Source organism: Sarcophilus harrisii, chromosome 4, assembly GCF_902635505.1.
Source record: "Sarcophilus harrisii chromosome 4, mSarHar1.11, whole genome shotgun sequence".
Lineage (NCBI taxonomy): Eukaryota > Metazoa > Chordata > Mammalia > Dasyuromorphia > Dasyuridae > Sarcophilus > Sarcophilus harrisii.
In genome coordinates this window covers 438,612,270-438,633,675 of record NC_045429.1, presented here as the reverse complement: position 1 = coordinate 438,633,675, position 21,406 = coordinate 438,612,270, and the positions used below count along the sequence as shown (strand labels likewise).

The window sequence follows — 21,406 nt, the reverse complement described above, 5'->3', positions numbered from 1 at the left end:
TAGGTCCAGAATCAAACCTAAAGTCCTCTACTTGCATTTTAAAGTTCTTTATAACCTGGCCCCTTCTTCCTATCTTTCCTGCCTTTGTATGCCCTTCCCCTTTCTCAGAACTCTGTGATCCAGCTCCACAGATTTATTTGTAATTCCCCAAACATCCCATCTTCTGGGCACTCTGTATCCTCCTTACCCCATGCTGTCCTTTTAGTTTCTCTGATTTCCTTCAAACCACGATTCAGTGTTCTCTTTGAGAAGGAAGGGCGAACAACAGCAACAATGGCAAATCCTGCCTTCTACAGGAAGCCCTGGGCAGCTAAGTGGCAGTGGATAGAGAGAACCTGAGACCTGAGGTCATAAAGACTCAATCCTTCTGAACTCAAATCTGGTCTCTAACGCGTCCTAACTGTATGACCCTGGATAAGTCACTTCACTCTCTGTGCCTCAGTTTCCTCATTTAAAATGAGCTGAAAATGAAAATGGAAAAGTATTCCAGTAACTTTGCCAAGAAATCCCCTCCCCCAAAAAGGGAGTCATGAAGAGTGGGTAGTGACTAAACAACACACAGGAAGCCTTTCTCAGTCCTTTTAGCTGTTTTTCTGGGATTCTGTCCTGGCTGCTTTCTATCAAAATCCTGAGTTGTTATAAGTATTCTGTCTCCCCAATTTGAATGTAAGTTTCTTGAGGGCAAGGACTGTTTGGCTTTCTCTTTCTCTCCTCAGAGCCTAGTATGGTGCTTAAAATGTGGTTAAATAAAAGTTTCTCCATGGAGTGTGACAAGTTTACATTTTCCTGAGTGGAAACAATATGCATACAGTTAAACAAATACAATATAGATACAAAGTAAATGCAAAGCTTAAGAAACAACACGCACATAAATGAGTAAATGCAAAAGAGATACAAAGTGAATGCAAAGCTTAGAAATCTATCAGAGAAAACAACATGTACTCAGACAGTTATATACAAAATAGCGCCGTAGATCCGGAGCTAAAACGGAGGCTAGAAGCCATTTTGCAGGTGAGGAAACAGTGAAGACCAAAAAAGATGAAAAAGAAGATGTGTCCACTTCATGTTGTTTGTAAGAGACAGGACAGTTCCTCTACCCCCAACGCCGGTGCCCTCCCTGCAGGACCCAATCAATACGAGGTGATTTCGTGAAAAAGACACTGGTAGAGGAACGGACCAGGAAAGGTCTCATCATGTTAGAGGTGAACAGAAACCCTGGAGAAAAAAATAGCGATTATAAAAGGAAGCGATGCTCGGAGGAAGAATTTTCCTGGCATATCAGACAGAATGCTGGCCCTGCGATCAAGAAGACCGGACTTTAAATTCGGTTACCATCCTTATTATTATCATTTTTTCAGATATTGGGGGGAGGGGGGCCCGGGCAAAGACATGGAGAAAGAAGATGGACGTAGCGGGTGAGGAAATGCAAGACGGTTGGGCTTGGCTCGGACCCTAACGCACAGGAACTCTCTCCTAGGGCTGGACGGGTAGGTTGGAGACAGGTTGTGGTCGGAGTTTGTATCGGATCTTGGAGCAATAGGAAGCCAGGGGGAGTTTATTGAGCCAGGAGCCGACAAGTAAGTAAGTGTAGAGAGCAGGAAAAGTTCAGCATCTCTCTAAGGAGTGCAGCGCTTTCGCTCCGCAGTGCAGGAAGCTTCGGGCCCAGGGTCCCAGGAGCCCGGGGAGATCCGAAGCCCCGTCTCGGCCCTGCAGAGGCAGAGCTGGGGCGTCTGCCGGCTCCACTAAGGCACCCGAAGCTGTCGGGGGGATGGCTCGGAAAGGGGAGCGGCAGCTTCCAGCCAGGAGAGAGCTCAAGGGGGCGAGCCCGGCCCGGACGCCGCGCTCCGCCTCCCGCGAAGGATGCTCCGCGGGGACACCTCCCGGGAGCGCGCGCCGGGCACGTGCGACCCGGGAAAGGCGCACCGCGCGGGCACTCCGGTCGCGGCCGGGGGAGGGGGCGGGGGCGGGAGCGGCTGCGGGCCCACAGCGGGCGCTGGGGCGACGGACGCCCCGCAGGGCTGCGGCCCCTTTAAGGCTGCGGAGGCCCCGCCTCCGCGGTGAGGTCAGCGCGCTCGCGTGCGTGTGACGCGCTGGTTGCTGCAGAGACGCCCCGCCCCCCGCGCGGTGCTGCGGAACCAGGAGCCCCGGGCGGCGGCAGCCGAGGCTGGACAGGCGGCCAGGGGTGAGGGAAGGACGACGACGACGACGACGGAGACGAGCGCGGCCGGGCCGAGCTGAGGCGAGAGCGGCCGCCGCGAAGCGGGCCAGCCGCACGGACGCCGGGCTCCAGACATGGTGCTGATCAAGGAGTAGTGAGTGTCCGGGGAAGGCGGCCGGCCGGCGCGGGGACCCCCGGGGCGAGGGCGGGGGCGCGCGCCGGGAGCGCGCCGCGGGGGGCGGGAGCCCGGGGGCGCGCGCGTGCCCGGACCGCAGGGGGAGGGGGGCGGGCGCTGACCTGGGGACCGGGCGGGAGGGGCTGAGCCGCCGGCGGGGCCGGTGTCCGGGGGTCTGGAAGCCCCCTCAGATTGGGAGAGGGATGAGGGACACTGGGGAGGAAGGAGACGCTGAGGGCCAGCAGCAGGAGGGGGTCACTCCAGAAGAAGGGGGTGCGGACGAGGGGGAGGGGGCGCTGGCGAGAGGGCCGGGGGAGGGGGTCCTGCGGGAGAGGGCAAGGGGTGCTGAAGGACAGTAAGGGGGGGCCGGCTCAGGTGGGATCTTGAAAGGAGAGCACGATTGGGACGGAGACAGGGATAAAGGAGAAGAGAGGTGTCCTGGCAAGAGGGATCCGAGGTGACCTGGCTCTGACGGAGAGGGAGGCACGAGAGTCTGATTGAGGGGGACCGGGGAGGGTCTGGATTAGAGGAGACTTGTGGGGTCGTGGGGGTTGGGCAGACAAGAAGAGGTTGGGTGGGGAGGTGCCCCAGAGGCTGAGGGGAGATTGGGGTCACAGAGAAGGAAGGGTGGGAGGAGTTTATGGACAAAACTGACATGTAGCACTTTGGGGGGGGTCATGGGAAATAAGGAGAGACGGTAGTTTGAGAGGCTGGAGGGGCGACAAGGAAAGCTAGCTAAGATGATGGAGATGTTGGAAGGCAATCAGGAGTGTGATGGAATTTAAGGTGGGGGGAGGGGGCTGGCAAAGGTTGGAAGGGAATGGAGATTTCTAAACCCAATGTTGTGAAGGGATTGGGGTGAGGGATTGATCTGAGGGACTGAAATATAGTTCCCAGGACTGGGAGGGGCTCATTGGCCCAAGTGGTGTGTGAGAGGAAACTCAGGTCACCCAAGGGGATGAGAAGGGAGAGTCCTTCCTTGTATAGTGAAGTTGTGAGTAGACAGCACATAATTCTTGAGCTTTCATGGCCCTTGTGGGTACTTTAAGGAAGGGAAGTAAATCTTCATTTGGACCCGTGATAGGTGAGGATGTTAAAATCCTCAGCTCTCCTAGGCATTGGGAAGAGTATTTTTTTCTTCTCATCCTGAATAAATGTCACAGGGCCGTCTTCAAAGACGATAGATGGGGAAATCGGGGACAGTTTTAAGAGAACTCTGCATCTGGGTAGGGGAGAACAAGGAGGATTGTGGGGGACGACTCAGTGTCTCCAAGGAGTCCAGAAATTATTGATGTTGAAGAAGGGGGACTGATGCAGCCTCCTTGCCTATGTTACCAGGTAGCTACTCTGGGTATTTTCCCTCCATTCGGGAAAGCCGTTTGGTTCTCACTCTGTGCAGGATGTAGTACAAAGGGGAGGCTGGTGCTGTGGATTTTAAGAGATCAGGAACCTAGAAGCTACCCAAGAAAAGCCTTGCTTCTCATCTGCACAGCAAGATTGAAATTGTCCAAGGTCCAGCCTGGTTGAAGCATTTTCCAGCCACAGGGCCTCATGGGGGTTGAAACTGGGCTTCTTTAGGCTCTGCTGGGGCAGAATCCAGTATGATCCTGGAGATTCTCATTGTGATTGTGGAGAAGAGGAAAAGAAGGAAAGTGTTTCCTAGGTTGTTTTTTCATAAGAGAAGGAGTTAGTTGTAAGGAGGTTGTAGTAACTTTGAAATTTTAACTCTTCCTGTTCAAGGAGACAGCCTTTCCCTTGGTCTTTTTCATAATAATGTGCTGCAGAAATCTGCAGTCAGCTGCAGTTAGGAGTTTTGGAGGGAGGGTGAGCCTAAAAGGCATCTGAACACTTTCCGAAGAGGACTTCTCTCTGTTCTTTGATCTCCTCTGGTTCCGCAGGCCAGCAGCACATTTCCTTTCAAATGTGTGCTCTGCATGTGGGCATGTATGTGCGTGTGCCATGCGCTGGGACATATGCATCCTTATGCCCAGAGGAGGAGGGGTCTGGGATATTTTGCCATAACTGCAGTGCTGCAGCTCTTGAGAAGGGGAAGAGTGAAGGTCACACTAACTGGACACCGATTTAAGTCTCAGACTTGGCGCTGCATGTTCAGTTTCCTTTGTCTTCCTCTCCCGGGCTGGGAAGATGGCTTCATTTCCAGGGAGCGGTGGGAGAATGAATGGCTTTAGAGCCGTAACAGACGCAGCTTGGATTGTCCTAGTAGGAATTGGCTCAGGCAAACCCACCTGCCTCTGGTGGGACTCAGGAGCTGATAGTCTCCGAGCTGCTCTGGACTTTTCTGATGATCTCTCAAACGGAAGCTCTCCTGGTCTAAAAAGTTCTGAATATAATTTCCCCTTCTGTGCTTGAATTTAAAAGACTTATTGTTTTCTAGGAAGTTTCCTTTGAGGGTGTAGGAATTTTTTGCCCCAGAGTTAAGAATATTTCTGTGGTGTTTGCTTTCTCTAAGGAGAGAGAAATGTCAGCAGCAATATCCAATAAACTGGATTATTTATGTTATTTGAATCATTCTAGGTTCTTTATCTACCTTGCAGCAGCTGCTCTGAGCCCATCTAGTTTAGTCTGCCATTCTTATTTGATGTTGGGGTCTTAGTTCCATGCCCTCCCCCCCAACCCCATGTGTGCTTCCCACCTTCTTGGGGAGGCCTCATGGCCCTGTACTGTAACCGGGAACTGACCATTCACTGGTTTGGGGAAAGGGACAGGATTTGAGAAACGTTGCACAGGAAGCAGAACACCCCTGCTCTTTGCTCTCATTGATGGGGTTTAATGAGACACTGGCACGGTGCAGAAGATTTAGTGCTCTCTCCAAACCCTAGAAAATGAAAGCTGGGGCTCTGTAACTGACTTCGCTAAGTCTAAGCATGTGTTGCCCATTACCAACCCATTAACCTCCAACTGCCTCCCCCTGAAGTAGATATTGGGCTTCTCTGCACCTCCAAGGAGACTTCACTTGTAAAGAACTTTATAAACCTCTAACAGTCTGACAAATGTGAGTTCCACAAGCTGCACAGGAAACCATGGACAACTTCTGATTCTTGGTTAGTTGCTGGGTGGGTTTTAGCTGGTGTGAGAACTTTATGGAGGCCTCTGGCTTCCTTTTGTTCTTTCATTGCCAGCCTCACTAGCAGGATGGAAGAGGTAAGAAAACCTAAGGAATGGTCACTTCTGGACAGCTCTTGGAAGGTGGATCCCACAGGATCCCACACAGTTACCAGTGTGTAATTAGCCTTAGCCATTTAGTACTGTGGTCTATTTTCAGATTGATTAATTGGTAGAGGTATTTGCTTAGTGGATATTTGAGAATGAAGAGCCCACTGAGGCATTTGATTTGAGATGTAGCTCTGCTTCTGAGCTTTTGGGGGATGAACCGAGTGTCCAGACATAGAATGGGCTGCTTTGGGGGTTGATTTCAGAGCTGCTGCTCTGGAGCATCAGATGTAGAAGGTTCATATCTAATAGATGGGAGCTGCAGGCCCTGACCTTGGGGAGCAGTTGAGCTTCTCACTCTGGGGTCTGCAGCACACCTAAGTCAGCTGGCCTCTCCTGTTCTGACCAGTCTTATGAATTGCTCACCCAGGGAGGGAGGCTCCTTCAGATGTTTTGGCAGGAGGGGTTCCTATGGAATCATAGATGAGGCTCCCTGAGCTCCAGATGAATGTGCAGGGAGGTCACTTAAATTGTAATCTCCCCAAGGGCAGAACTGCTTCCTTCCCTAGACGTGTCTTTTACAGAACAGTGCCACTTAAATTAGGACTTAAGAAATGCTTTTTGATGATGATCTAAGAGGCTTGTATAGGTTCCAGTGCCTGAAGCTGATACCTTGTTTTCCCTTTCTTACAGTCGAGTTATCCTGCCTGTGTCTGTAGATGAGGTAAGTTCTTTTTCCTGATCTCCTCTGTGGTTTCTTTCTTTCTTTCTTTCTTTCTTTCTTTCTTTCTTTCTTTCTTTCTTTCTTTCTTTCTTTCTTTCTTTTCTTTTTTTTTCTTTTTTTTTAAGTATTTCTCTCTGGTCAGCTAATCCTGCTCACATTGATACTCTCCCTGCCACCTTGATTTTTACTTTGTCCAAAAGTAGGAATGAACCATGCTTATTCTGACTGTCGCCAGCCCAGCTTTACTTAAAAGAAAGGTCACTTTGCATCCAGCCAGATCTCTAAGGATCTGATCTGGGAGTTGTCCTAGCTTGTGGCCTGTGATTTTTTTTCCCTCCTAAACTAAAGCTAGCCTGTATTACAGGCTTGGGGTAATAGAGGGTCACCTTCTTAAGTGTAGGGTCACATCGAACTGCTGGCGGGCCGTTCTCCCAGAGATGTCAGTCACTTAGGAAGTCTGTAGGAACTTTATGTCCTTGTGTGACAAACCAAGGCAGCCTATTGAGAAATGAATGGCAAAGACCTTCCACATTCCCCCAGGGCCCTGATGGTGAAGTGAAAGTGGAAAAGTCTATCTCCAAGAGAAGAGAATGAAAACAAAAATGTTTGGTTTACCCACTTGGCTTCTGGTGATGGGATGCTCTGGCCAAGTCAGCCTGAGGAGGTTTCAGTCAGAGTACTGACTCAGCATATGTCCTCGAGGGAGCTATCTCTGGGGCTGCCTCACCTGCCCTTTCCCCAGTCTCACTCCTCTGCCCTCCTCCTGCTAAGGCAGAGAGCCTTGTAGTCATCCCCATTTCCTCCCAGATTTGAGCACTATGCGCACAGCTTCTTGGGAGGCTACCGCTTTCAACACGCCTGGAGGATGTAAGCCTGCCAGGCCCACAGGGGATGGCTGGGATTAGTGGGGGCAGTTGCACAAGTTTGTTTTCTGGTGCTGACATCTCTAGAACTCCACCCATCTTTACCTTTGGATGATACTCATCATAAATGTTTTTGACTGATAACAAACTGCTTTGTATATAGAAACAGTACTTAAAAAAAAAAAAAAGAGGAAAAGACTTTTCATCTGTAGCAAGTGTCCTGTCTCAGTTGCAGTTTCCCTGCTCCTTGAAAGGAATGAGGAGTACTAATATGACCCTCCCAGAGGACTGGGCTCACTGTCAGACTACACAAATGAGAAGCATTGTGGGAAACTTAGAGACAGTTCAGTCACAGAGATTGGAGTCTATGAAGGCGGAGGTCAAAGCAGGAATTCTTGCAAAGGATCCATGGGGAGATTTCAGGGGTCTGTGAACTTCAGCAGGAATAAAAATGATTTTTGATTTCACTAGAATTGGTTTCCTTTGTAGTCCTATATATTTTATGTTATTCTAAGAAGGGTTCCCTAGGACTCCCCAGACTGCTGCCCAAGGGCCCGGGACACACAGAAAGGTAAAGTCGTTCCCTTTCCCTGGGTTAAGGGAATGGGGTGCTAAACCCGGAAGAGGGATGGGGTAAATGGTTGTCTGCAAATCCATTCACGTTTTTCCATCAGAATTATATGAGTGGTTGTTGTTCAATGCTGCAAGAAGAATTGTGCCACCTTAGTTTGTGCCACAGAAATTTTGGCTTGGACATAAAAACATGTCCTGCTCCAGAATTTTTAGTAACTGGCCATGTGGCATGTGCCTGTGAAATGTCCTCTGTAAATGTACGGTGCAGTGCGATGATTTCTCCGGGGAGGGGGAAGGAGGGGCAGTGGTCAAGCCCTGGGCCAGGTGGGGATCAGAGAGACTATCACGTTATCACTTACAGCTTAACCCTGGTTGTCCAGTAACAGCCTTTTGTCTAGAGTCTGTTCCTGAAGGAACCAGAAGTCCCAGCGTCCTCTGCTGGAAACTGACAGACACTTGAATTTTTGAGTCCTTGTATTGGTCCTTTGGCCAGATGGCCAGTAGAACTATTTCCAGCTCCTTGATACCACAATCTGTAAAGGGTTCGAATCTGTCCTAGAGCGTCTGTTCCCGCTGAAGAGGAGCCCAGAATGAGATCATTGGATCCTAGAGCTAGAAGGGACCTGACAGGCCAATAGTCCAACTTTATCCTCTTACACAAGAGGACAGAGACAGTCACACTGGGTTACCGGCTTCTCAGGATCAGCCAGAGTCAAGATCTGAGCCATGTTGATTCCAAGCCTAGTGCTCCTTCTATACTGCTTTACTGCTGTCCAAAGGCTAATTGCTTATTATAAGGCCTGATTATAAGGCAAATTAAAGGACTCCCTCTTCTACTCAGGATTGGCTGTGGAAGCATTTAGTTTTATCTGCTGGAATAAAAAAGGATTAAAATAAAATTTAGGATTGAGATGAGAGAGCAGCATCATCAGGTTCGCTCTGGTTTGGTTTGGGGGGTCTTGATGCATATGTGGGTAATAAGCTACAGAAATGAGAGCAGTGATGGCCCAGAGCCTTGAGGGAGGGAGTGGGGGAGGGAAAGAGTTCCTTTTTGCCCTCCTCTTTCCCCCCCGCTAGTCATGAACCTCAACTTAGAAAGCCTGAGAAAGTCCCGAATGGAGAAGATAAGGAAGCACAGTTAAAACTGACCCTGAAGGAAGCAAGAACCAAGATGGGCCAAAGTCCACTGCCCATCCTGATGACAAGTGGGTGTATCTCACATCTGCTTTTTGAAGTGAGAGGCTGCCCTGAATCATGGGTTGGGAACTCAGATTTATAAGTTTGAGGAAGAATGCTGAGAAGTTATACCTTTGTAATGCCTTCTTTCCCAATAGCCTGATTCAGCTCCTTGCCAGCAGGATGGAGCTGGGGGCCCCAAATTACCAGTTGTATGTCTCAGGGTTTCATCTTCCCTGAGAAGTTCCTAGCAAGAGTAGCTTCATGTGCTATAGCACCAATCTCCTACTGTCAGGATCTTTTCCTGTTTTAAGTTATTTGTCTTGTTTTTTAAAATTAATTTTATTTTCTTTTTTTCAATGAACAAAGATCTGTTTTCTCTCACTCTTACCTCCCTCTTCCATTGAAAAAAATAAAAGCAGAAGCCTTTGTAGCAGATATGCACAGCCAAGCAAAACAAATGCTTACACTGACTTCATCCAAAAATGTCTATCTCATTCTGCACCTGAATCCATCAACCCTCTAACAGGAACAAATTTCATTCATCTTGAGTTTTTCAGAATGATGGTCATTCATTTCATTGATCAGAGCTCCTGAGGTTTTTTTAACTTTTAAGTTTTTATTTGTTCATTCATTTACTCATTTTTTTTTTTATTTGTTTATTGGCAGTGTTAGTAGTTAGTTAATAGAAATTGTTGGGCAGCCGGGTAGCGCAGTGGATAGAGCCCCAGCCCTGCAGTCAGGAGGACCTGAGTTCCAACCTGGCCTTGAACACTGAACGCGTCCTGGCTGTGTGACCCTGGGCAAGTCACTTAACCCCAATTGCCTCAGCAAGGAAAAAAAATGTTTTGATTCTGCTCATTTATCTCTGCATCAGGTCATTGAGATCTTCCCAGGTTTCTCTGAAACTGTCCCCTTCCTCGTTCTGTACAGAACTGCCGTCATCTGTCCCGGTTTGGTTTCTGCACAGCCCCAGGGCCGCTCTCCATTGGGTGCGTCAGCACAGGGAAGGCCTGCCCTTTGCCCTTGTGGGTAGTGCGGTTTCACTTCTTGTTTCCAGAGACATCTCTCAGGCTCCATCCCTTTTTGGGTGCCCAGCCTCGCACTGTCGTGTGGGTGGAACTAGCAGCTGTGCCGTGTTTTTCAGAGTTATGTGTTCACCCTTGTCCCCCACCCTCCTCCTGTAAGAGGATTGCTAAATACAGCAGAGTTCCTGTTTTTCTTAGCTACGTTTTGAAGCCCGTCTTTGGGATCCAGGAACATAACTCAGACAGGAGCGTGGGCTCTCCTTGGCCCTCAGGGACTGTGGTTTGGAGCCTGGCTGTCCCTGTGGGCTCACCTGCTAGCTGGCCCTGTTAGAGGGATACCCTGTGTAGCGGCTCCCACCCGAGCCTGTCTGTCCTAGCAGGGAGTTGGTCTCCCCTCAGGACTCCTCAGGTGGAATGCCCCCTCCCCCTCCCTGCCCCCTGCTGTGTGCCCCCTGACCGGTGCTGGTAGGAGCTGAGTCGTGTTGACCAGGCTTCCTTAGCAGAACTGCCTCCCCTGTCTCATCGGGATTATGGGATCAGAATATCAAGGGAGATTATAGGGCTAAGATGCCAGCCCAACAGGCTGATCCTCTTAGAGGCCGACCTTTGACTCCTGCCGTTGAAGAGGAACCAAATGAATGAAACTCTGTTACTAAAGGAGATTAGTCTGTGCCTGGGAACCCTGTCCCCGGCGTGGCCTGTCAGGCCAGCCACGCAGTTCCCGGCTTGCCGAGGGAGCCAGCCCAGGCAAACATTCTCAGCTCTTCTCCAGCCGAGGCCCCTGGATACCCGCTCAGCCAACCTCTCCTCCACTCAGCGAGTGACCCAAGTGGGACCCCCAGGGCATCATGAGGCACGCTGGCATGCTTAGGATTGGCAAAGCTGGCAGGGCTGGACCTTACCCAGAGTGAGCGGAGGAAGGGACTCTGTGAGATTAGTGGATCTCATGATCCCACTGGAGCCACTCTTGGCTTTTTGTCGAATTTTCACCTGCAACTTTGGAGGTCAGGGGTCAAGGACGGGGTGCATTACAGCTTAGCCCAAGTGCCGGGGGTCTCCCAGGCACGGTAAGCCCCAGATGTTCCCAGCAGCTGCCTTCCCTGCCTTAGCTCAGGGTAAAGTGCTCAGTCCCCCCCCCGCTGAGCCCTCTCTCAGCAGCTGCCTTCCCTGCCTTAGCTCAGGGTAAAGTGATCAGTCACTATTTTGGATGCTATGGTGGACAGTAGTATGACTGGCAACTCTCCACAGACCTATTCCTTCCCTTCTAGTCTGAGAAGGAAATCCCTTATTTTCCTGTAGGGAATAGGATAAAAGAGGAGCATCTTGTTTGGTTTCCCCCACCCCATGCCCAATACACTGTAAGCAATAGCTAGCCGGCCTTCCTTTCTTGTTCTCCTTAGGGCAGTTTTATTACTAGTTTGGCCACAGCCAAGATATTGAATGTAGGAAATGAGTGCTTGCCTCATCAGCTGAGGAAGGCCTTCCATTCTCCCCTCTAACCCCTTTACAGGTTCCCTTGAGAGAGGAGAACAGGACTGAGGTCTGAATAATCACTGCCTCAGACCTGACTGCTGCAATCCAGCCTCACAGTTGTAAGAAAAAGCAAATGACCTTGCCCAGTGTAGCCTGTGACCTCAGAAGGGGACACGAAGCATTTGCCATCTCCTCAGTGTCAGCCAAAAGGGTATTAAGCCTAGAGTACAGCCTGCAGGTGCTAGTTCATGGGGCTTTGCTATTGCGGGGAGCAGAAGAATCAATCTAGTGCCTTCTAGCAAAGCCTCAGACTTGGAAAAGGACTAGGCGGTTTCTTTGCTGCTGGGGGGATTCTTTGGGCTCTTTCCAGGATGAAGAGACTGTAAAGAGGTGTGTCAGGTGGGAAGGAGCTTGTCACATTCATAGAGCACTTTAGGAGGGGGTGAGACCTTGGGATTCTGTGGAAGTGGTTGGAGTGAGATCCACCAGAGTCTGGAGCTGAACTCTAGAGCAACCCCACTCCCCTCCCTGCCCCGGGCAGACGGGCCTTGGGTGCCAGGAATCCATTCACTGGGTGGTGGTTCGGGATCAAGTGAGATGGAGGCCCTTGTGGTATATTACTGGAGAAATAGGAAAATGGGAAGTGAGCAAGTAGTCCTCTGAGATACATAACTGCCGCATGAGTGTCAGCCTGAGAGTGTCTGGGGCAGCTCGTCTCAGTTACTTTGAAAGAATTCTTGGCAGGATCCTCGATGAACTCTTGAACAACTTGTGTAACATTCCCCAGGCTTGTGGGCTGTGGGGTGATCTGCTTAGATGGCCTTTTGCCTTTCTGGGCACCAAGCACTAGATTGGGTTTAACAAAAAGCCATTAGCCCCAGGCTAATTCCTGTTTTTCTATTCCTTCAGTACCAGGTAGGACAGCTGTATTCAGTGGCAGAGGCCAGTAAGAATGAAACTGGTGGTGGTGAAGGCGTGGAAGTCCTGGTGAATGAGCCCTATGAGAAAGATGGAGAGAGGGGCCAGTATACCCACAAGATCTACCACTTACAGAGGTATGTGGAAGCCGGCCCCGGCTCAGGGTTCTCCTGGGGATCTCAGAAGGATTCTGCTTAGTCTGAAGAGAAGAGCCTTCCGAGGAATCTAAGAGCTGGCCTGGTGCAAGACAAGAAATCTTAGGAGCATTGCAGTGATCTTGGGCTGCCTAGAGTGGGAATATATAGTGGGAACTGGAATCCGTTTGGATCAAAAACGTGAATTCCCCACAAATTCATTGAACTCTAAACCCTTTTAACTTCTTGAATGATGACTAGCGCCTTGCACATAGTAGGTGCTGAACAAATGTTTGTTGAATTTGAATTGAATGTATTGAGCCAGAATTCTTTTTAAACATGTCTATTGAACCAGTCTGAAGTAGACCTGGCTATCATTATTATTCTACAGCTATTAAACTGGAACGAAACCAACGCCAAATCAATAGCTGAATCTAAATTTATTTCATTTGGTTCAATTCCTGACTTAAAGTGGTCTAGCTGCTGGGACAGTGTTATAAAGCATCTGGCACACGTATTAAGGAGATGATTTTGAGGGGTAGAGCCAGGACTAGTCAGTCCGCGGCAAGATTTGGGAGGCAGGCTAACTATTTTTGTTGCCTTCCCACTTTCCTGATCAATTCACTTCCTCCTTCCCTTAGACATTTCTCCCCACGCTCTGACCCCCAGGGCCCGTAAGAATGACCAGTGGATATAGAGTCAGAAGACACAGGTTCCAACACTGACTGGCCTTTTGATCTTAGTCACTAACCTCAGTTTTTTTTTCTGTAAAATGGGGACAATAATACTATTATTACCTTGCAGGGCTGTTGTGAAGAAAGTGCTGAACAGACCATAAAATGCTGTATAGAAATATAAGTTATAATTGAGCTGGTGTTGTTCTTACCTCCTTTACTGATCTCAGGACTGCTAAGTTGCTGACTGATTCCATGGGGTGATGCTTCCATCTCATCCTTCTCCCTGTCCTCGACTATTTGCATTTGTGTAGGGGACTTCTAAAGCTAAGCAGTGGGGTTGATATTTGGGAGTTCTCAGTGACGTAGGGCCTGTGTTGGGATTGTACATAGTATTTGCTTGGTCCTCAGGTAGATGTCATTACTCCCTTCAGTTTGCGTAATCCCGTCTCAAACACACTTGGCAAAGGAGAGATCCAAAAGGATAGATTGTTTGCAATAGCTTCTCTCATCCACGAGGACATGGATAAAGGAATATTTGGCATTTTGGCCTACTACCTTCCCAAGGCTGCTGACCCTCCTGTTAGCCTATGTATTGGGTTACCTGTGAGGTCTTGTTTCAGACCTGAGGTTCTCAAGCTATTGTGGCCAGTCTCCTGAAGCCTGAATGAGCTGTCATATCAGCTAAAGATCCAAGGAAAAAGATCCATGCCCCAGGAGTAGGATCAGAAGAATTGAATAGGACAGGATATTCCATAATGGAAGGCACACAAGAGCATCCCTGCATCATCTCCAAAACGGTGCAAAGAACCGGCCATATTAGAACAAGAACATAAGAGCATATTGGGCCCCATTTCCCTTGGGCTGTTTCAGTGTGGAGCCAAGCCCTTTCCTGATTGCCAGCTCTCCCAACACACTGCTAGCCTGGAAGATCCTGGAGGATTAGGTTCTATTTACTTTGTATTAGTGCCTGCAGTTTCTTTCACCTTTCTTTCTAAAGTTTAATTCTGGTCACGATGTTTCCTTGGCTTTTGCACTGTTGAGGTTTTTTTTTTCCCCTCCTGCCTGCTGAAAGAAATCCAAACTCTTTAGAATAGAATTCAAGCTCCTCCATGGTCTGACTCCAAGCTATCCATGTAGGCTCTTTACCCTCCAACCAAACTGTCCTCTATTTCCTGCCCTGTCACATGGTTAACCAGTTGTGTGCCCTCCCTTCCTCTCCCTTCTCTCTCCCCGAGGAAATCCTGGCCCTCCTTCAAGGTCAGAACAAACATCACTTCTATGAGGCCTTCTCAGTTGCTCTGAGAAGAGCTCCACATGCGATACCTCTCTTCATATTGCTGTTCCATTATGTTGCATATCACTGGGTGACATTTCTTCTATATTGTAGTTTCTTTGATGGCAAAAATCCTACATTTCTTCCTTGTGTGCTATAGTGCCCAGTGTAATTGCCTCACACACAGTAGGAGCTCAACTTGATAAGTGTTTGTTGAATCCCAACCCTCAGAGTACCTAGAACCGTACTCTGGACCCAGGAAGCATGAACTGGGACAATAAATGTTTATCCACTAATGCAGGTGACCCAAAGGCACCTTGTGCTTTTGAGGGATTTGGCAGAGAAGCAGTGTCTTAAGCAGTCACCATCTTCCTCTGGTGATGGGGTAGATACTGGGTATCGATCTGGGGAACGAGACTTGGTTGAGACAATGAGCTCTTGTCCTAAAGCCAAGTGATCTGAGCTATCAAGGTAACTTGTGCTCAAGTACTCATCACAGGAAGTCGAAACTGGTCTGAAGAATCTATGGTAAAAGTCCACTATCTTCTTCCTCTCTCCTTCCTCTTCCCCATCCCCCCTACAGCAAAGTACCGACATTTGTTCGTATGCTGGCCCCAGAGGGAGCCCTGAATATCCATGAAAAAGCGTGGAATGCCTACCCCTACTGTAGAACAGGTGAGTATAGGAAGGACTGGTAGCTAAGCAGGGATAGTTTTAGAAGGGGGCAGAGGACATGGGGGTGACATCAGGCTTCTGTAGATGTTCTTTTGGCCTCTGAATAGACCAAAGGTTGGGATCAGAGACTGGCTTCAGAGCAAGGTGTGCCATTATTGGTTGGTTAACACTGAATGAACTAGATGGATAGAGATCGTTAAAGTCATCGTGGCCCATAATCCTTTTGGAGTTGGTCCATCTGGATCTCTGGTTCAATTTGAGTTGTTTCTGTTTTGAGGAGAAGCTATAGGTCAGGTACACTCTGAGAGATTATCCTCATCAGCAAGACAATGTCTTGTCTCAGGCCTGGACTAAAGAAAGAGACAACGGAAGAAGAGAAATTGGTTTCTATTTGTTCTTTTAAGAACAGATGACCTGCTAGTGCGAGGAAGCTGCTGTGTTTACAGATAGACATACGTGTCCCTGCCCGGCGGGGACTTCGTGTCTGGACTTCGTGGCTGACTGTACATCATGGGTCTCAATTAGAAGATAGGACCACGGGCACTCTACATTCATAATGATCAAAGAGGAAGTTGATCTTGACTCTGGTCAGCTCTGGGTCCAGCATATTCCTTTTTAAGGGACAAAACCCTTTTTAAGGGACCCTGGGGCATGGGGTTAGGGTGGCAGTTTGGGTTAGGTCTCCTAGAATCTTTCTAAAGAAGTTCAGGATCTTCTGGAACTAGCCTGTTTTTCCACTACAGCCTGACCTACCTGACCTATGGTCACTATATACCAGCCCTTATCCACAGTGCTGAGCAGTAACTCCTCATTGGCCTCCAAATGCTCATCTTGGTGTAGACGAGGGCAAGCATTGCCACTAAGAATGTTTTCTTGGTCTTGGGTACTTTCCTTGGTGCTTTTTGCTGGTTTGTACTTTCTGGATTTTGCTGATGTATCCTCTCTGGCTTCTTTACTATACGCAGGCAAAGTCTGATTTTACACATTTGGGGAGGAAAAGGATCACCGAACTAAGTGCTCTTTGTCCTCTGGGGTTCTTGGCTCCAGGCTTCATGGGCGGGGTAGAACTTGGCTATTACTGGGGAAGTGATGGATCTGCAGATGGACTCTTGGTTGGGTGAGGTCTTCAGAGGGCACACCCAGCTCAGGAGCTCACTATTGTGAACAGAAATGTGCCCATGAGTCAGAGTGTATCATTACTTCAGCCTAAGCTGTGGACAGGTAGTGACTCTATTCCAGAAAACAAGACGTGTGTACACTTCTCGAAAGATGACATGCAACGTGACTAAGGAGTCTGGTCTTGGGCCAAAGGTGAATTTTCCTGGCATCCAAGAACATTGTCCTGAGCATATTTTGTAGTTAACTATAGTTAATTTTGCACTGAACAGTCCAGGCTCTTTTCTTAGAATGAGGATTGTAGGCTGTTGCTCCATGTCTAGGCATGGTACATTTAGCCCAGGCAGAGCAGTGCCCTGTCCCCTACTTATTTCCTAAGGGGGTGGAAGCTGCCTTGAAGGTCTGAGCATTAGCTCATATGTCGACTTGATCCTTGGAGAAAATGTATTTGCTTCCCAGTAACCCAGGCAGGGCACGGAGGACCCAGAATGCACATGGGGAGGGAGAGCCGATCTGTAGGGATACTGAGCATACATATAAAGAGACCATCTTGGTGAAATTAAGGTTCAGACCTGTCTAGCTTGGAAACATCCTCTGGAAAGAAGAAATATAAACAAATAAAGAGAGCTCTGTGCTATCTCTCTCTGAGCTCTCTGGAAGCTGGTGACAGATGGATTTTAGATCCAAATCTGTAGCTAAACATTTAACTCTTAATTTAGTGCACAGAGAAAGCAAGGTGTTTAAGCTAGTGTGGCCCAACGTTTTATTTTCCTTCTGAAGGCCTTTCATTTCATGAGAGGAATAAAAATGTAATTCAATTCAACAAACAATAAATGCCTACTACGGGTAATGCAGTGTGCTAGGCTTTGGATGACATAAGTCTTGCCATCATGGACAAGACATATAAACAAATAATTGTTTATATGCAAAAGGTACCAAGGTAAATGCACTGGAGAAGTGCGAGAAGGAGGAAGATGTCTCTTTTCCTCTTGGGTTGGGTCAGGGAAGACTTCATGGAAGAGGTGTTTCTTACCTGAAATAGACCTTGGAGGTAGAAATTTCAGTGGGTAAAGGTCAGGAGAGGGATTCGTTCCGGATGGCGCATCTCTCGCATGGGCAAAGGCATGGAGACTAGATGTCACAGGACCAGAAAAAAGGATGAATGGAGAGGAGACTGGTCCAGTGTAACTGGAATGTAGTATACATGGAGAGGATAATAAATGTTTATTATGATCAATTACATGTAAGATCCTGCATATAAAAACATAAAAAATGTATAAAAAAACATATTTAGGAGGCACTACATATATGCAAATATACATATATTTAGAATACATATATACACATCCATATGTGTGTATATGTACACACATGCATACATATATTTCACAAGGAAAATTTGGACACATGTTTATACTGGAAAGAGTATAGACAATTGAGCAATGAGGAAATTCTTCATGAAGTGTCTGAATTGAGTCTTGAAGAAGTAGGATTCTGAAAGTTGAGAAGAGAAAGCATTCTAAGAAGGTAGAATGGGGGCAGCTAGGTGGCGCAGTGAATAGAGCATCAGTCCTGAAGTCAGGAGGACCTGAGTTCAAATCTCGTCTCAGGCACTTAACACTTCCTGGCTGTGTGACCCTGGGCAAGTCACGTAATCCCAATTGCCTCAGCAAAAAAAAAAATAAATAAGGTAGAATGACCTAGATAAAGGAGAGGCAGCAGCCAGATTGGGAAAGAGTCTTAAATGTTGTGTCCCTTGATGATATGTGTTCAGGTCCCTAAGTACAAGGGTGTGAATTGTAAGAAAAAAGCCCAGGTAGTGAAATTGCTTGAGAAAGGAGGAAGGGCAGTAACCCAAAGGCCAGAGACCGTGGCAGCAAGATTTTGATTTGACTGAAAACAGCAGATGGAATGAACCTCCAAGAAGGAAAGCTTGTTGGGTCATGATGGTGAAGGGATCTGGAAGTGGCCGTGAGGAGTCAGGAGGACACCGGCTCTTCCTGACTCACTGCACTGGGGATAGCTGGTCCTGGAGAGAATATCTTTTGAAGATAGGCAGATTTCTGACTGCATCAAGTTAAAAAGAGTATAAGGAGGGATTTATGGGAGATAAGACTACAAATGAATTGGACCTTTGAATTATGGAGGTTCTGAAATGCTAGGAACAGGATTTGTATCTTGTGTTGAAAATGAGGAACTAATGAAGATTTTGGAGTCGTGGGATGATCAGGATGTTACATCAGGGTGATGGTGCCTACTATAAATTAAAAGGAAGATAATTGAGGGGATGGTTATAACATTGTGGACCAGAAAAGGGGAGGGCTGGAGCTAGGGTAGCACATTGAATAGAGATGGTGAAGTGCAGATAGGAGAGCTGCTGGACCCAGAGGATTGATAGCACTTGGAACAAAATACAGATATCAGGGAAGAAGGGAACGTCAGAGATGACCTCACTGTCATGACCCTGGGTGATCTAGAAGCTGATAGGGCCATCTACAGAAACAGAGAAATTAGTGGAAAGGGGGTTGGTTTGAGGAAACAGGTAGAATTCCAGTTTGGAAATGATGAGCTGAAGGTCATTCTGAGAGAGCTGTGGCCTAGGTCCTTGGAACTAGAGTGCTGTGGGGGAGAGACTGGGGACACAAGAACAACTCAAGAGTGATCTGGAATTCATTTAAATAGAAGTCAGAAATGGAGTCTGGGAATGGTTTGCTAGAATCATAAAAGGGGAGATCCACATTTAGGGGAAGAAGAGCAGTCAGAGGAGCTCCTGAAGGCCCATGTCATGAAGCCATGGGGAAGGAGGACATTATGAAGAAGATATGGCTCTCAGTGCCCTATGTTGCCCATCGTACCACAAGAGTCGAAAACCAAAAGGAAAGAGAAAGAAACTTTGGCTTTAGCCGTAAAGTGTTAATAGTGACATCAGAAAGAGTCATTTCAGTAGAATAATGGGGGTTGGAGTCAGTTTGCAAGGAAAATTGAAGAGTGAGTAGGTGGTAAGGAAGTAGGGGGAGTGAGTGTATAGACTACTCTTTCTAGGAGTTGACAGTGGAGGAGTGAAAAGCAGTGCGGGGAGGGTGAAGGGAAGGCTTCTGTTTTGTTTTTTAGGGCAGGGGTTACCTGAGCATATTTGTAGAACTAAGAAAAGGAGCCAGTGAAGGGAGAGATTGGCCAAAGCCAGGCCTAGGGGAGATGAGAATGTATGAGACTGTGAGGAGGGGATGTGCTTAGCCCCTGTCTGAAGTTGGAGCGCTGAAGGGAGAATTACTTAAGACAAAGTGGGGTTTCAAAAGGAAAAGTAGAAGGAACTCAGGGCCCCTTGATGGAGCTGGAGGGTGTCAGCCTGGCCATGAAGGAGCAGGTGAAGTCGTCTGCTGGGAGCGAGGGGGGCCAAAGTGGGAGAGAAGAGAAGCTGGAAATAGATGAGAATTGGAAAGTGGATAAAAAATGATTAAAAGGATGATCCCGCAGCTGAGAGGGCCTAGATAACACAAAAAAAGCTTAAGTTTATAGGATGACTTCATGCTCTCGGTTGCTTGGAGCTTTTCCCACAATCACTCTAGCTTCCTTTTCTCTTAACTTCTGAAGTGGCTGGTTGTTAAGACTGGTCTCGGGGAAGAGGAAAGAAGCAGGATCACGACTTTGGTCCAAAAGAATTGGTTTAAAATTAGCTTAAAGTATCCTCATTCGTGTAGCATTCTTTGTTCTTTTACTGCAAGCCAGTTTCTAAGCCTTCTAACTCCATGTAAAGTATGGTGTCCATCAGAAGTGACACGGCAGCTCCTGCACTTCAAGGACACAAGGTGAACAAGGCTTCTGTTGGGAGATTGTCTTTTCTCCGCTGACATAGGATCTTGCAGCCATTTTTCTCTGATGAATAATTGAGCCTTGCTTTCCGAAAGGGTCTAATTACAACGAATAGGGATACAGAGGGGATGGGGTCTGGTTACAGTGAATGGAAGGGATGCCGAGGCTGAGTGGACAGTGGTTGGACGCCTTCCTGCCTTGCCTCAAATCCCCAAGCCATCGATGATCTTGTACTTGGGGTGATGGGGGCTGCAGTGGCTCAGCTGACCAGACTCTGTTCCATTTCCCTGCCCAGTTGGAAAGGATCCAGACAACAGAGAGTGGCATCTCTTTAATTAAGTGCAGAATTTGTTCCTCTGGGCTTCTGCATGACTAGCGAAACTCAAGGGGATGGGGGAAGCCTAGTTATTCCTGACTGGCTGGAGAGGCTGGTGGGACGACTTTGGGAAATGAGGCTGGGAGTTGACAGCCACCTTGCTGCTCATTTGTCCTTATTAATCTTTTGTTTTTCTTTCTTTCATGCCCAACCTTGGAGCAGTTATTACAGTAAGTATCTTCAAGGGATCTGTAATGTGGATGGTGTGTGTATGTGAGAGATCCGGAAGGAAAAGGAAAGGGGCAATGGAGGGTACAAAAGGCTGCTGGGTAGTTTTGTTTTTTTTTTTTCCTTTTCCTGGGGAGTAGAGCTGGAGGAGGGAGGCTCAATCCTCCTGTGACCCTTCCATAATGGTTCATGTGTTCATTGGCCCAATTGCTCCTTAGTTAAGCTGCACTGGCATTTGGATTTACAAATTGAAGCCTTTCTCAGTATGTGGGTACAGGAGATTAGGACTGAAGTTGCGTCATCCGAGAGTTTGTTTTCATCTAAAAGGGGTCTTGCACGTCAAGTGGGACCTTTCCTTCCCTTGGTTGGGCCCTCACAGTATTGGTCTCGTGTCTAGCTGACTCAAATATCCATTATCCCTTCTCTGTTGAAGTGTTTGGGGCTTTGAGTCAGCACTGACCTTTGGTAAAATGTTAGTGTAGCCTGATCTCCACCCTGCTGGGTTTCTCATCCTCCTGAGGACAGTCCGGTCTTAGTGACCTTGTGTTCCCCCCCTCCCCTCCATGCCTCCCCCACAGTCCTTTCCTATAGCCCTCGAATCACTGCCCTGGCTACCTTTGGAATCCTACATAGAAGGTGGGCCCTTTTCCGGGCAGCCCTCTGCTCTAGGACTTCAGGAGAAGGGTCATAGGCTTGTCATGTTGTCCTGGTAATGAAGAGATCATCTTATGTGGTTCTTTCTCCTCTATGTTGGCAGAATGAATATATGAAAGATGACTTCCTGATTAAAATTGAAACTTGGCACAAACCTGACCTTGGAACACTGGAAAATGTAAGTACAGCTGTCGAGGACTCCACGGGAGCACCCCCTACCTGGACTTGCCCACTAGGGCCTCAGCCCTTGGCCCTACCACCTCG

General features: G+C 48.0%; 1 protein-coding gene across 1 annotated transcript in view; it reads left to right on the top strand.

The window, feature by feature from the left end:
* The first annotated feature begins 2,104 nt into the window (after positions 1–2,104).
* The window catches only part of PITPNA (phosphatidylinositol transfer protein alpha), a 39,916-nt gene continuing 20,614 nt past the window's right edge, over positions 2,105–21,406 (top strand). The window contains exons 1-6 of the mRNA XM_031967781.1: positions 2,105–2,312; positions 6,198–6,228; positions 12,251–12,396; positions 14,927–15,018; positions 20,483–20,490; positions 21,246–21,320. Coding sequence (XP_031823641.1) covers positions 2,293–2,312; positions 6,198–6,228; positions 12,251–12,396; positions 14,927–15,018; positions 20,483–20,490; positions 21,246–21,320 — 372 coding nt within the window. The 5' untranslated portion in view covers positions 2,105–2,292. The remainder of the gene's footprint in view (positions 2,313–6,197; positions 6,229–12,250; positions 12,397–14,926; positions 15,019–20,482; positions 20,491–21,245; positions 21,321–21,406) is intronic.